Here is a 13,977-nt window from a genome sequence, read left to right on the forward strand (position 1 = left end):
GCTCGCAGCACTGTAGCTTTACTTCCCATGTGGTTTTTTCATGAAAACATAAGTGAATTTTTTGAAATATTGCTTAAAGTTGAGATAATATATAGCCAGTTATTAATTTCTCTAATTAATAATTTACTGAGTTTTAAACCAGAATCTCCAACTCAACTGATTTGCCTCAAAAGCTGTTTCAAATACTCTAGGCTCACAGCTACAGTTGTAAAATCTTTTGGCTAGAATGTATGATTTTTATTAACCTAGATGAAGACATGTAAATATCAGTGCTTAATTACCAGAATCTGTGTTGTCTAGGAATCCTTTGGGAAAAGTGGTTTCAGAAAACAGGAACATAGATCCAATTTGCTGTCAGAAAGGTGAGATTAATACAATTTGTCATGCATTACTGTCCAGGGTTCAGGTATGATAAGCAGGGACAAGACATGTTGCATGCAGCTTATTCCTCCTAGAAATATTTGTATGGCAGTAATTTATCTACTCAGTAAAGACATGGACAGGTAAAAGGTTAAAGACAAAGCTCAAGGTTGCCAAGCTTTGAGAAAGGAAGAAATAGTGGAAAGGCCAGACAAACAATAAAATGGGGCCAGGACCAACTAGGTAAGTCATGGGGTAAACTTAATTGCACATTTAATAAGCATAAAATGTATTAAGTCCAAGAACAACAGGCTAGATACATAAGGAAAAAGTTATTTTGCAGCTGCTTAAGTATTTATTGAAAATAAATGTTTCCACCAGCTTTTCTGACAGCTGTGCAAGAAAGCGTTCTGGAATTAGTTTCTCATTTAGGAGGCAGAGAACATTCACAGAGAGGAGAGTAGATCATTAGTCATCACTATAACATCAAATACCTTTACGAAAAAATTAAGACGTTTAAGAAAATTTGAAAATTTAAGAAAAAAATTAAAATTTAAGAAAAGTATTTACAGAGAAACTGAATTTATAATTTCAAATATAATCCGCTAACAAAATGCATCGCTCCGAGTTGAGTGTACAAACCTTGTGTTAGTCAACAGTTCTCTCCCTTTATATTTAAACATTTCTCCTTCTGCACTTCAAAGGGGAATTAAAGCTGCAAAACAAAGAAACTTACATTTATCAGTGACATAAGCGATCGGAAGGACAAAACTCTGAGATGAGAAGGCTCCATTCAAAGTTTAGTCTCAAGGCTCAAGTGTCATCAAGAATTTAACCACAATTTTATAATACAATTCCTGCACAAAGGAAATGGCTGGAAGTTGTACTAGCAGCCTCATCTTTTCACATATTGCTCCTTGACCTACTGACAACCTGCACAATAGAATCACCATTGGCATCTGGCACAGAAACAGGCAAAACTGTGCTGGTATTGAAAGCAGAAGAGTTACATTTTTATTGGTATCTTCATAAATGTAAAGCTTATTTTAAAAAAGGGAGATAAGAGGCTGTCAAGAGATAAGCCAGCCTTAAAATGAAGTGCAAGAGAAAGAAATGCTACCTACACATGACGAAGGCAGCTCACTCAGAATTACGGTTGTGAAAAAGATGAGAGGAAAGAACCACAAAATTAGTTTTTAGCCCCAGTCCTTTAATAAGGAGTAAGGACTCGAGAAATAAAGGCATAACATCAAAGCATAAAACATGGCATGTGACCTCATAAATATACTAAACTACTGCCAGTCTTAGCATTAGGCTTTCACTTGACTCAAGTATTTCTTTACAGTCACTAAGTGGCAAACATTCATGGGTTTATGCATGTTGAGATACTGCAATGGCATTTATGTTCATCAAAACGCAATGGTTAGTCCTGAAGTCAAGTGTCCTGAGCAGAACAAAACAGAAGCAGTGGGCTAGGAAAGCTGTAATGAATTCTGTCGTTCACATAATGGAAAAGAATACTTGTAAATTACACCTTTCTCTTTGCCTTTTTATCCACTGCTCACACTAAAACAAATCATGTACTGAAGTGAATTTTGATTGTCATCTCAATTTAAGAATGGCTACAGTGAAAAATCTGGAGCAGACTATTCACATCCACTTCTAGGCAATGCATTCATTTCTAGTGAAAGCATACACCTGCTAAGCTACTTTCAGAAATTATTCCAAAGTCGATTTGCTGGCAACATGCTTTTCCCTTCTTAACACCGTATTTGATTGTTTCATAGGACATCCTGAATCACTTAGGAGTTAGTATTTTCCTACATACATTTCACACACCAGTTCAAAAACTGACCTACAACTCTTGAAGACAGTACAGAAGTCTGAAGAAGGCATCTGGATTTGTAATTAAAAATCAGAGAAGCACTGAGAAGGAAGAGTCCTCAATCAGGCAGTCCTCCCAATTTTTCCCTCAAGTAAAAACTAATAATGTGCAACAGTGAGTCACTGAAGTGCCTTTGTTTTACTGAATGTCCCACAGCTGTGGGCTGATAAGATTGCAGTGGAAAGTATTTTTTTTTATTTTCCATTCATTTCCAAAACCTTAGCTGCTACAAGTGGGATACAGTTTTAAAAATTTTAGAATAATGCACTGAAAGGTACAGTATGAATACCACTACTAGACAGGGAGACATCTGTTTTGATTTCTCTTTATTCAGATTAACGGAGTTCAGTTAGATGCTGTCCTCCCTAAGGAAAAAGGTGCACAGGCACTGGTAGCTGGGCACAGAAAGACACAGAAGACTGAACGATGCTACCCTTCCAAGTGCTAAGTCTTCTAGAAAATCCTTCAAGCATGAGGACGTGGCAGCCAACCACTATATTCCTAAGGAAGAGCATTTCACTAGCTTATGTTCAATGTAAAAAATTAAGAAGTATGTTAATCTCTTATAGGAGTCAGCTGCAGACTAACGACACTTTAAAAAAATATGGAGGAAGATGTACCACTAATTGCTCCACATTTGCTGTCCACTCTTTCATGATGAACCCTATCTATATTTTCTTTCTTTGAAGATTTTTTTTTCCCCTACAATGAGAAGTTAAATATATACACTAAAAAAATAATCAGAGAGCTAGCAAAGCAGCAGCACGTACATTAGCAGAATACATGCACAGTCTCCATGGTAGAGTTCTGTTTTCTACCATGTTATCCATACTTGCAGCAAGGAAGCAAAGTTTCCACATGCAATATATATACCATTAATAAATATGACACATTATAGCAACATTATGGAAGGCTAATGGAACAGGTTAACTCCTTGGAAAGCAGCAGTGAAAATAATAGCTTGTGCAAATCCGTTATTGCAATGCCATTAGGAGTCAGGACAGTCAGAAAAGAAAGGTACCAAAACTTCCTTTCCCATTCCACTTGAACTGATTGCCCACAATAGAAACAAACATCTCCTGTGACATTAAGTTGTCATCAGCTTCTGTGATTCCCAGTTCACTCAGTCTTTTCTTGTGCATCTGGCTCTTCTTTGCAGAAGTAGCCCCGAGTTCATTTGCAATTTCATAATTGCCTTCAGTTTGTTCAGAAATCTCAGCTTGCTCGTAAAGCTCCAACTCATCAGTTACACATCCAGGTAGTTCTTCTTGCCTGAAGCCCTCTACGCAGGCTGTCCCATCACCTGACTGGGTAGGCTGCGTATTCCCTAAGTCAGGAAACAATAAGAATGTCATCAACAATCATGCAAAGCAGCCAAATCATTTAAAACTCCTGGAATTAAATTTTCTTCAGGGTTAACATTTTCACCTCATCCCACTTGCTTATGGATAACTTAGTGACATCCACATATTCCAAATACAGTGTAAGATGCTTACAGAAAAGGTTTTTTCTTGAGATGGCTTCAAGGTGCCAAGTGATAGTGATACTAGAGAAAATTACAGTGGATTTGCACATTGCACTTAGTGACAGTTCTTCTTGAATAAGACATAATATCAGAAATACAGTTGTCACTTTTTACTTACTGCAGAAAAAAAATTCTGTGCTGGGAGCACGTCTCAGCTCTAATGCACAAACGAAAAAATGAGCAGAGAATTATCATGAACCAGAAGAGCTGTAAGAGAAGCCATATCTCCTTTCTTCCTGGTCGCACTCGTGTTTCTGTATGACCAAAGGAGGCCATCAGTCATACAGGCTCTGCTTAGTAGGGAGCACAGATCAGGTACGCGAGGACTTTACAATGAAAGTGCACACACACACCATGAAGCACAGACATTCACAGTATTTCTCTGCGGCAAGTTCATCCTTTAGGAAATTCCAGTGTTCTGAGCGTTACGAAGATTTATTTCAGCTAAATTAATCTAGACATTATTAGAAAATTTAAGAGACTCGATTATGAATTATGCAATCCAAAAACCTGGGTATACTAGATTTACTAGTTTTAGGAGTTTCTTCTAGGAAGAGAAAAATACCTTTTGTTCTCTCTGCTGAAGCATCCTTTACATCAGAGGGCATTGTTGGTCTAACCAGGACCACACCATATCCTTCGTTATTATGGATCATATTATTGACCATGGTTATCTTGGGGATGTCATAATGTTCATCTAAAAAGTTCTACAGCAAAGAAACGGAAATCCAACATGTTATGTCCAGCTAAAGGGATGCAAAATATTCCAGTTTTAGGTAGAATCAGTTCTATGTATTGGCTAGAATTTTCTTATTTGCTTTTGCAAGTGACATTGCAAAAGGCATTTTCTTTCTGGCAGATAAGAAATATAATAAGTATACTGCCTTGGTGGACCAACCCAAGACAAACAAGGACCATCATCACCATATGTGAAATATAAGTTCTACCATAAGGTAGCAAGGTTATAAGCCAACCTAAAAGCAAATTATTTGCATTACTACTAGCAACTATAAGCTTTTGAAAAACAAATACATTCTTCCTTGAACTGACCTTTATAAGTATTCCCTCCTTGCAGTGGTGTATGCCGTTGTCTAACAGGGTGCATGTACTACCTGGATATATTTCCACACCAGCACCCTACAAAATAAAAATGATGGCAGTTCACAAATAGTTCAGGCACATTTCCAGTTTAACTTGACAACTCCATCGCGGATCTTTGTGTTCATCTACCAGTTCGCACAATGCAAAGTTGTGTTACTGCTCCAGCTTCACAGCTTTGTTAACCAACTTAAGCAGCAATACCCAAAAAGGTTGAGGCCCCATGGATAATATTATTGCCACCAGTCCATAAAAGCTCTGTTAAAGAGTAACTGTGCAGCCTTGCATTACTTTCTTGTTCTTTAGTCATCCACCTCAACAGTCAAAGCTCCAACATTCTTTGAAATATCCTAATCATAGTTCAGTTCTGTGTTTATCATCTTTCTGTAAGAATCAATGGACAAGGTATCCAAAAAGGGCCTTTCGTTTGCAGAACAAATGCAAGGTTTAATGAGAAAATTATTTATGGGTAAAGAAAACAGAAAATCCCTTTAAAAGTATTGCAGGACATGAATCAGTCCAGCAATGCAGCAGTGATTATTTCACAGATGTCCCCTTTAACCATACCATTTTCATATCATCACACACAAATCAGCATGAGACACTTCACTGGATACTATTGGAGGCTACAAGACCCCTGGGACCAGTCTCTCTAACTCAGTAACATGTAGCTGTCCAAAGTGAATTTGTAAAGGCTCTCTCAGGAGCAACAGAAGTCACCCCGTTACTGACTGTATTATTTCCAAGCAGAAACCTGTATCTTAATTTAGGAAATAAGCCAGAGTTAAGAATTTGTTTGTACCTTGGCACCATACAGATCTGAGTTTTTCATTAATAGCTCAGCTGATGTTCGTATTGTTATGCCCGTAGTTTCACACTGTAACACACAATTCTCCAGGGTGGTTTTCCCATGATGGACATCTACATACGCAGAAAACAAATATTGTTAAATAAACCAGTTACGTAAAGGCAAGCCCCTCCTTGGAGGGGATGGACTTGTAGCATTTTTGCACTGTGATAATATTGCCATTTTAATTTTATCCATTTCAGGTTATTTTACTGATTTGCTCATGCATGGTTTTAAGTCATGCTATTTTTCTAGTGTAAGCAGGAACACTGCTGCAAGGGAGCACTAGTCAAAGATTTGTCTTAGAGGTTTTTTTGCCTTTTTTTTTTTGAAAGCGACAGCAACTATTCTTTTCATTACATTCCTAAGAGACTTTTGAATTAATAAGATTATTAAATACATGTATACAGGTGTTAATAAACATTTTAACATGTTTAAAACCAAATGTCTGTTGAGGCAAAGTATTAATTAGCACCTTCTGCAAAGACAGAAGGCCATGGCCAATAAACTCATTGGATACAACTTGGGATTATTTGAGCCTCAGTTTGAATGTGCTGTCAGCAAAGTTCTACACTACTTCTACAGCCCATGCCATTCCTCAGAGGAGAGCTGGCTGGGTTCAATCACAGCTAAATATTGCCATGGGGGTTCTTACGTGGAAAGAGGAATTATTTCCTTTTCCAGGTAGCCTGACACAGGCTGTGCAGCAGTCAGAGTCAGGTTGCCTTAACAGCAGAAAAAAGATCAAGTCAAATGATCTTATCCAAGTATAAGAATAAAACACAGGAGCCACAATACCTTGAAAGTACAAAGAGCAGAAGTTATTTTGATGTCCACATTATAAGCAAGTTTAAAAAAGGGGGGAAGCCTTGATATTTATACCTGTAGGGCTCCTCTCTACAACATTTTGTTAAAACTAGTAAACTCTAACACTGGGTCCTAGCTTTAATTCTAACAGTAAATTATGGAAGATTCACAAAAAGGTCAAGATGCTTTTATACTTACTTAAAATCCCCTCCACAGCATCATGTTGCACTAACTTCAAGCTGGAGATCCTTATATTGGCTCCTGTACAGTCAACAAAGTTGTCTCCTTTCCCTCGTTTTTCTATCACAATATCATCTGGCAGGCCATAGCCTTAAAGCAGAGGTGAAAGACGCAAGTTTGATGAATAACTGGTAACAGTCAGGTGCTCAGTACATAACAGACATTTAAATTAAATATGGAGGTTTGAAACTTCAGGTCCAATACCTTGCATAGGATTTTCCACCCACTGGCCAGGCTACACCTTACACGCCCTCTGTACCAAGGTACAGGCACTCAAAACCAAACTCAAAAGTTACCTTACTTGAATGACACACAAAAAAATGCAAAGTTATTTTAGACAGTTGAACAAAAGGGTAACTGAGCTCACATTTACCAAGGCCAAAGCTCTCACTCACAAAAGTTACAACAGAGCAGGGAGATGCAGTAACCAAGGACACACAGGCACCTGCAGTCTGCTTTCAAAGTACAGAACTTCACTAGAGCAGGCAAAGGTTCCAAAGAGCACGAGGGAAAAAGCAGTCACCACCACAATACAAGGAAACAAGTGCAAAGGACTTAATGTTGTTAGTAAGCTTTATTCAACTTCCCTATTTAAATGAAACTTGGGTCAAAATTTGATGTTCCTGTGTTACATGGGCTTCCAGATTAATTCAGATTAAAAAGAAACTTTCACAAGCATATGCCAACATTGATTTACTAAGCCATCCACAGCTGTCAGCATTCGACAATTCCCACTTACGGGGAAATTTATGAGCATGTAAAAAGCTTTTATTGCTTGTCACTGACAAGAATCATGATAAGGAAAGCAATAATGTAACGTCTATTAAAGCAGCACAAGTCCTATCATTTTCTGAAAGCACACACGAACTCAGATAAGAAGTGCCTGAGCAAGATGCTAGCTTTTAACCAAGTACATAAATAAATACTGTAATGTGCAAGTAGAAAGGATAAAAGAGAAAAAAACCTTTGAACAAGTGTTGGCAGAAAGCCTTAAAGACAGCAGATTTAATGCAAGTGACTGATACTTCAAAACACTATACTATCTAGAAATCTTTTCCCACTGCTATTGATTTATGGTCACCCCTGGGGAGGAGGTGGCATGGGGCAGTTTACTTCCAGTGCATAAAAAGAGAGCACCATGAGACAGCAAGTTGCAGATCTAGTTTAACTTCACACCACTACAGAAAGAGGTTATTATCCAAGGCAAGAGTTTTCGGAATAATTGTCCTACAGACTACCTGCAGTTTTTCTAACCATGCTTTTAGCTTGCTTTACACTTCACCTCTGAAGCAGCAGCTCTAGAGTAAGAAGGAAGCCAGTGACAAGACAGGGAGTAGAGAAGGAAAGAGTCACCTGCTGTCAAGTGGTGTTCAATACACAGCGTGGTCACGGCTGTACACCTTGCCTGTAAGCTAAGTGACTCCACAGGAGCTAAAGGCAATTGTCATCCAGTAACACTGATCACAGATATTAGATGGGCTGATGCTACAGGTTCCCATCCAGCTTGAACAACTACTGTACAAACAGAAGGGAAGTTCTTAGGTGCCTTTGCTACACGCTTTTGTCAAGCGTTAAAGTTATCCTTACCACGATTTCCTGCAGCTGCTACTGCTTTAACCTTATTTAGTTCTTGTAAGTTTTTATTTATCCCTGACTTACTAATCCTCATACTTTCAACCTTAGTACTGACTTGCACAGTGGCTGGAAAAAAATGAAAGCTCTACTAAGCAAAGTGACATTATATCTTTGATGAGCCACCCCTTCATCCCAAGAAAGCCACCAGAACAGCCAGCTGCTCAGATTAGCGCCAGCAAAATTTTTCTTGATGCTCCTACTTCAAACGTTTTTGGTGCTACTATGCTATAAAAACTTCTCTAACAGGAGTCCATATAAGAAGATTAAATACCCTGACACATACTCATTATTCAGAGAGTGGTTCTTACTAAAGATACATATTTCTATGCCTTGCTTATTAAAATAGAGCAGCTCATCCTTTAATAGGTGTGCTATTGCACCATTTGTATTACTGTTTCCTTAAAGCTGGAAAAGCAATAAATACCACCCCACACAATTTTAGAACAATGTCATTCTTGCAGATAAATAAAGCACTTTGAGGTCCTTTATCCTACAGGTGCATTGATTTATATAGGTACATGTGCTGATAGACAAACATACACAAGAGAAGGGCGAGAAAGAAAATTACACTCATAAAACAAGAAGGGCAAGAAAAATAAAGTCCAGAACAGCAGGAAATTAAACTCCCAGCCTTCTTCCCATTAAGAAGTTTTGACAAGATAAAAATGCAGCTAAGTAAGTATCTGAACAGCTGCACAAGCCCCAGTGATACACAGACTATTACACTGCAACAGAGTGTGCATGCCTAAAGCAGAGGAATTACACTGAGAAATCAAGAATTGCGAGGAAGAGATAGCAGCATATCCTAGACAAGGCAGAAGTATTTCAAAAACAAATATTTTGCAAGAAAAATGGAATCTCATATGCTGCGTTTGTTTCTTCAGAATAAATACCCATTCTATCAACAGCTCCCTCCTCTACCCATGCGCTTCACATAATGCAGATCCACACTGGTAGACCACACACACATCACTGACATGCAATAAGTGCCATAAACTAAGTTCTAATAGCACTTGGCTCTTTCCTTCTGTATTCACCAGTGCTATACTGGCAGTGAGTCTCAGAGTATACCTCTGAAGCAGATTAAGACATGCAAAGAAGAACAAGGACATCTCTCAAGTACTCTTAAGTTACTGGCTCTAAAAACTGAAGCCTCTCAGAATGACTTTTGTGCTTCCTAGATTAAAAAAAAGAATCAAGTCCCTCGTGTTTCTGTTGAACCCTATTATCTATATAATCAGGATTTATCCAGACAAATAGTTAGGAGGAAATGATGAATTTGCTATTAATCAGCAAAATTTGCAGTTTATTTGCAGAAGTAACTATGGCTAATGAAACAGGTTACGGTTACTCCATCCTGCATTAGACATGGCTCTACAAGCAGAAATAGGAACACTTTGAGGAAAAAAGCAAATGCTCCCCCCAAACTCCGCAAAGAGTAAATCCTTATGCAGAGCTAGTTTAAGATATTCAGTTTACTTTGTTTTAAGCTAGCTTTGTTTATGCTAGCAAGCCTTCTACCTTCTAGTTCAACTGAATCAGCAATGCAGAACATGCCATCTACAACATAGTGACCAGGACAGATGATGACTGTGTCTCCTTCGTAACAGGCATTCACAGCTGCCAGTGGATCATTGTGAAACTGTAAAAGACAAATAATATAATCAGCTCCTGAAGAACGCTGTAAAAATTGATGCATTTATGCCCTTAAAGCTTGCTTTTTGATTAAATGTTGCTGCTTTTGCTTAAAAGAAACCCTTTTAAACGGTACCAATAATACACAATTTCTACTTTTAATTCAAGAATCATAGCACTCTGTGGACAAAAAAAGCCTTAAAACATTCCTTTGATGTTTGTGTCATGTCCATTCCCCCATGAGAAAACTGGGACAGAGGCACAGATTGAAGAGCATATGCACCAGAAAGCAAACCTGAATGTGGCCTTGGTTCCAAGCCAACACTTGAATTGTGCCTCAAGTGACTTGCCATGAGTTACTGAAGAAATAGATGACAGAAGGTAAAGAAAATAAAAAACACAAACAACTCAGCAACTAGATTTGAGCTGGTCTGAACATGGATGTAACCCTTTACTCCTGGTGCAAGTCACCCCAAAATAGAGTTCAGATATTACAGTGGCAAATATGGGGTCCACATGATCCTTTTTCTTGCTCAAAGAGGGCAGGCTGACATCCTTCACAAATATTACTGGGGGATTCTCTATTGAAGGATAACAAATAGTACAGAAAAATTGCACATGTATTGCTTCCCAGCAAATTCCAGGGCAAGCATAGTGAGACCATTTTTCAATTGCCAAATCAGAAAATCTGATTTATAGCCCAAAAGTTAATCCAGGACCTTCCCTGTGGCTCCATTTCGGCCATCTGTAATTCATGAACTTGATCAGAATACAGCAAGCAATTTCATTTGGGCCCAAGGAATCCAGACTGTTCTTAACTACTGAAGTAGTAAGCCCTGTCTGAATTCACTGAAACTAAACATAACTGCTCTAAAATAAATGTATCTCCTACATAGAACTAAAGCAACAGAATGACATTTCTTTCTTCAAACTCTAGATCATTATCAGTAGCGTCCAAAGTCACAAGTATTTCCAAACTAAATATAAGTATTATGCCTTACAATGTTTCATTGTAGAATTATTACAGAAGGTATATCTCATTATTTCCTACACACAGGAAGAAACTGCTTGTATAGAATACTCAGCAGACACAAATGAATTAAGAGAAATTATTTGTATCATCCAGTCTTACCACTTATTTAAATTACAGTGCTTTTTTTGAACTAACAAAAATAACACTGTGCAAATGTAGTATCTTGCACATGATAAATTAACTTATTCTTCCACATTGTTTCTTGAGGAGAAAAAAGTATTAGCAGACAGACAATTCCTGTTACTCTACCTGTACTTCTAGTTCTTCACCACAAGATTCAGGGCAAAGTTTGTCCCTTATCAATGACTGCAGCAGACTTGCCATCATGGTTGAGGATACAACATGAGTTATCTTGGTACCCGTTGGTCTCAGTCCTTTAGCTTGGAGACCACTGTATTTTTGGTAACCAAACACATACCTAAAACAAAAGCCACAAAGCCATCAGTTCTTTCTTCAGTAAAGAACGTCCATGTATAGTTTCCCATATGGCCCTCCTCCTTGCGCAAACCCACCAAGTACCTCAGCAGAGGATTCTCAATTAATTTTAGCTTTTGTTTTAAGTGCTCTATTTTCTCATACAACTTTAGTCCTTCCACCATGGAGACATTTTCTACTTCTGAGTCCGAATCACTGCTTGATATGCTGTTCCTCACATTTAAAAACTTCCTGTAAAGCTCTTCGCATTGAGACAACAAGTTCTGGTAATCAGCTACAAGCCCAGAAGGCACACGGTGTTCAAGGATGTCATAATGCCTGCAATTCAGAGCAAGGGGTCAGTATATTTCACATTTACAATTTTGAAAGATCAAATACAAACCCGGAGAGAACCTGAGGAGTTCTGCATCAGTATTTTAGTAAAGATTCTCTGCAGTCTATATCAACACTGCTCAATTTTTTTTGAAAGCAGCAAAACCAAAAATCTGAACAGACACAAACATATTCTTTCTAAATAGTTACCCATCCACCTTGAAAGATTATACACAATTATCAGAAACTCACTCTAAAACAAAGGCATAAGCACAGCTATAAAAAAAAAGTAAGAACTTAGAAGGTAATTAGATATAAAAATCAGTCTATTTTTAAGAATTTATTAGAAAAACTGAGAAGAATCTTGTCTAAAATAGAAGAAAAATCCTATAATGTGAAGTCTCTATTAGCAACAATCTAAACAACTACCTGGACAAAAACACAGAATGAATAAGAAAAGCATTATCAGCACCAGATGAAGATGTGAAGGCACTGCATAGTAAATTTCGCACCATCCCAAGAGTATCCTCTACAAACGAAACTGCAGGCCAGAAAATGCCAGCCCAAAGTTGCATTGCCAAAGTCAGAAAGATAAGGACATCTGCCAGCTAGATGGTGCCAAGAACTCCAGGGCCAATTATGTAGGACCAATCATGGTCACTACAAAAAAGCTGGACAGCAATTAATGATATAAATAAAACAAGATTTAATTATTTTGCACCATTTTTGTAGGGAACCAATTGAACACAGTATAAATAGCTCTATTCAAGAGGCTACATGAAATAAGGGCAAAGATGTTCCCTCAACTTTCAGAGGTTCTTTAAAGGTTGCACTTAAAGTATGCTGCAAAGAACCGGAAAATTTGTAGTCAGAGCAGTCAATATCTATAGAGTTGCAATAAACAGGGTATACAGAAACAGGCTCACAAAATTTTGGCAATGGGGATATCAGAGGCAAAGAGTAAGTCAATGCAGCATGATTAACAACAGAAGAATTTATAGCAATATAGAAATAGAAAATATTTGAAGGAAACTGAATGTTGTACATAATTTGGCCCTGAAACGCATGCTCTACATTTTAGAGCTGGTCACTGTGAAAGCGCATTAAAACTATCTTGTTTTTTCAAGCTTTAGTTAAACAGTTCATACAGCTTTACTTGCCTCAGAAGACTATTAAAACCTAATGTGCAGTGTAAAGATACTGTCTGTTCTCATTAAAACAGTGCACGCCGGAGACCTGAAAAGTTTAAAGCATCATAGGTTCCATGCATTGAAGATTAATGTTATTTCTGAGCTGACACATCAGTGCTTAAAACATGCTAGCACCAACATCAGTGTAGCTTGGAGAACAGGCTTTGTATCAAGCACAGTATGGGAGAATAAGAAAGGATAACGTTTACTTTTCTGCTTGAAGACATTGTTTAAGCATTTTGGATTCTCACCAAAATGGCTGTAAGGCCACGCACAGTGTTGAAAAAAAATAAAAACATTATCGCATGGCACATCATTGCATTCTGGTTTCTTTCCATGTAAAGTCTCCATAAGGCTCCAAAAACTCAACAACAGAATAGCCATTTGCTGGAGCATACAAGTATAGACACTTCAGAAACATGTACAATTTCCATATATAACACTTCCTCCTAATTTGTATGATCTCAGAAAAATACAGGCATATCAGAGTCCTCAAATGTCACACTGTGTCCTGTTTGAAAGAGAGGCCTGCAGCCACCTTTATAGTGTGGGTAATTACACTAATTTTGTTAGTAAAGCACATGCTATATGCTATATTCTAGCACATGTAATGCCATATGCTAAATAGCATTTCAGGGTAGGTTATAAATGTTCACTGACGTAGATCCCCCGCATCATAGCAGTATCAAACCTGGATCTGAATGACACACAGACTTCCAGATACTCATGATGCAAAGTTATAATAAGTAAAGGAACTGAAAAATAATTCTCATGAAAGACTTAAGAAAAAGACAGTGTGTCAAATCTCAGCGGAAAACCTACAGTAAAAATCACTTTTCAATTATTCATTCCAGGTATGTTTTATGGTGTGTTTTGGTTATTTAGCACCCTCAAAAATATAACCAGATTGTGTCCTTGTGCACTGCTTCAGTTCCATATGGCAGGACAGCATTAAAAACCCACCTTCAGAAAACC

General features: G+C 37.8%; 1 protein-coding gene across 1 annotated transcript in view; it reads right to left on the reverse strand.

Moving 5' to 3' along the window:
* Positions 1–3,249: 3,249 nt before the first annotated feature.
* SHCBP1 (SHC SH2-domain binding protein 1) overlaps positions 3,250–13,977 on the reverse strand; it is a 52,474-nt gene continuing 41,746 nt past the window's right edge. Inside the window, exons 7-14 of the mRNA XM_009320334.1 lie at positions 11,585–11,818; positions 11,315–11,483; positions 9,919–10,039; positions 6,721–6,852; positions 5,671–5,789; positions 4,821–4,907; positions 4,336–4,477; positions 3,250–3,572 (exon numbers count right to left, since the gene is read on the reverse strand). Coding sequence (XP_009318609.1) covers positions 3,250–3,572; positions 4,336–4,477; positions 4,821–4,907; positions 5,671–5,789; positions 6,721–6,852; positions 9,919–10,039; positions 11,315–11,483; positions 11,585–11,818 — 1,327 coding nt within the window. The remainder of the gene's footprint in view (positions 3,573–4,335; positions 4,478–4,820; positions 4,908–5,670; positions 5,790–6,720; positions 6,853–9,918; positions 10,040–11,314; positions 11,484–11,584; positions 11,819–13,977) is intronic.

This window comes from Pygoscelis adeliae, unplaced genomic scaffold (genome assembly GCF_000699105.1).
Source record: "Pygoscelis adeliae isolate BGI_AS28 unplaced genomic scaffold, ASM69910v1 Scaffold62, whole genome shotgun sequence".
Classification (NCBI taxonomy): domain Eukaryota; kingdom Metazoa; phylum Chordata; class Aves; order Sphenisciformes; family Spheniscidae; genus Pygoscelis; species Pygoscelis adeliae.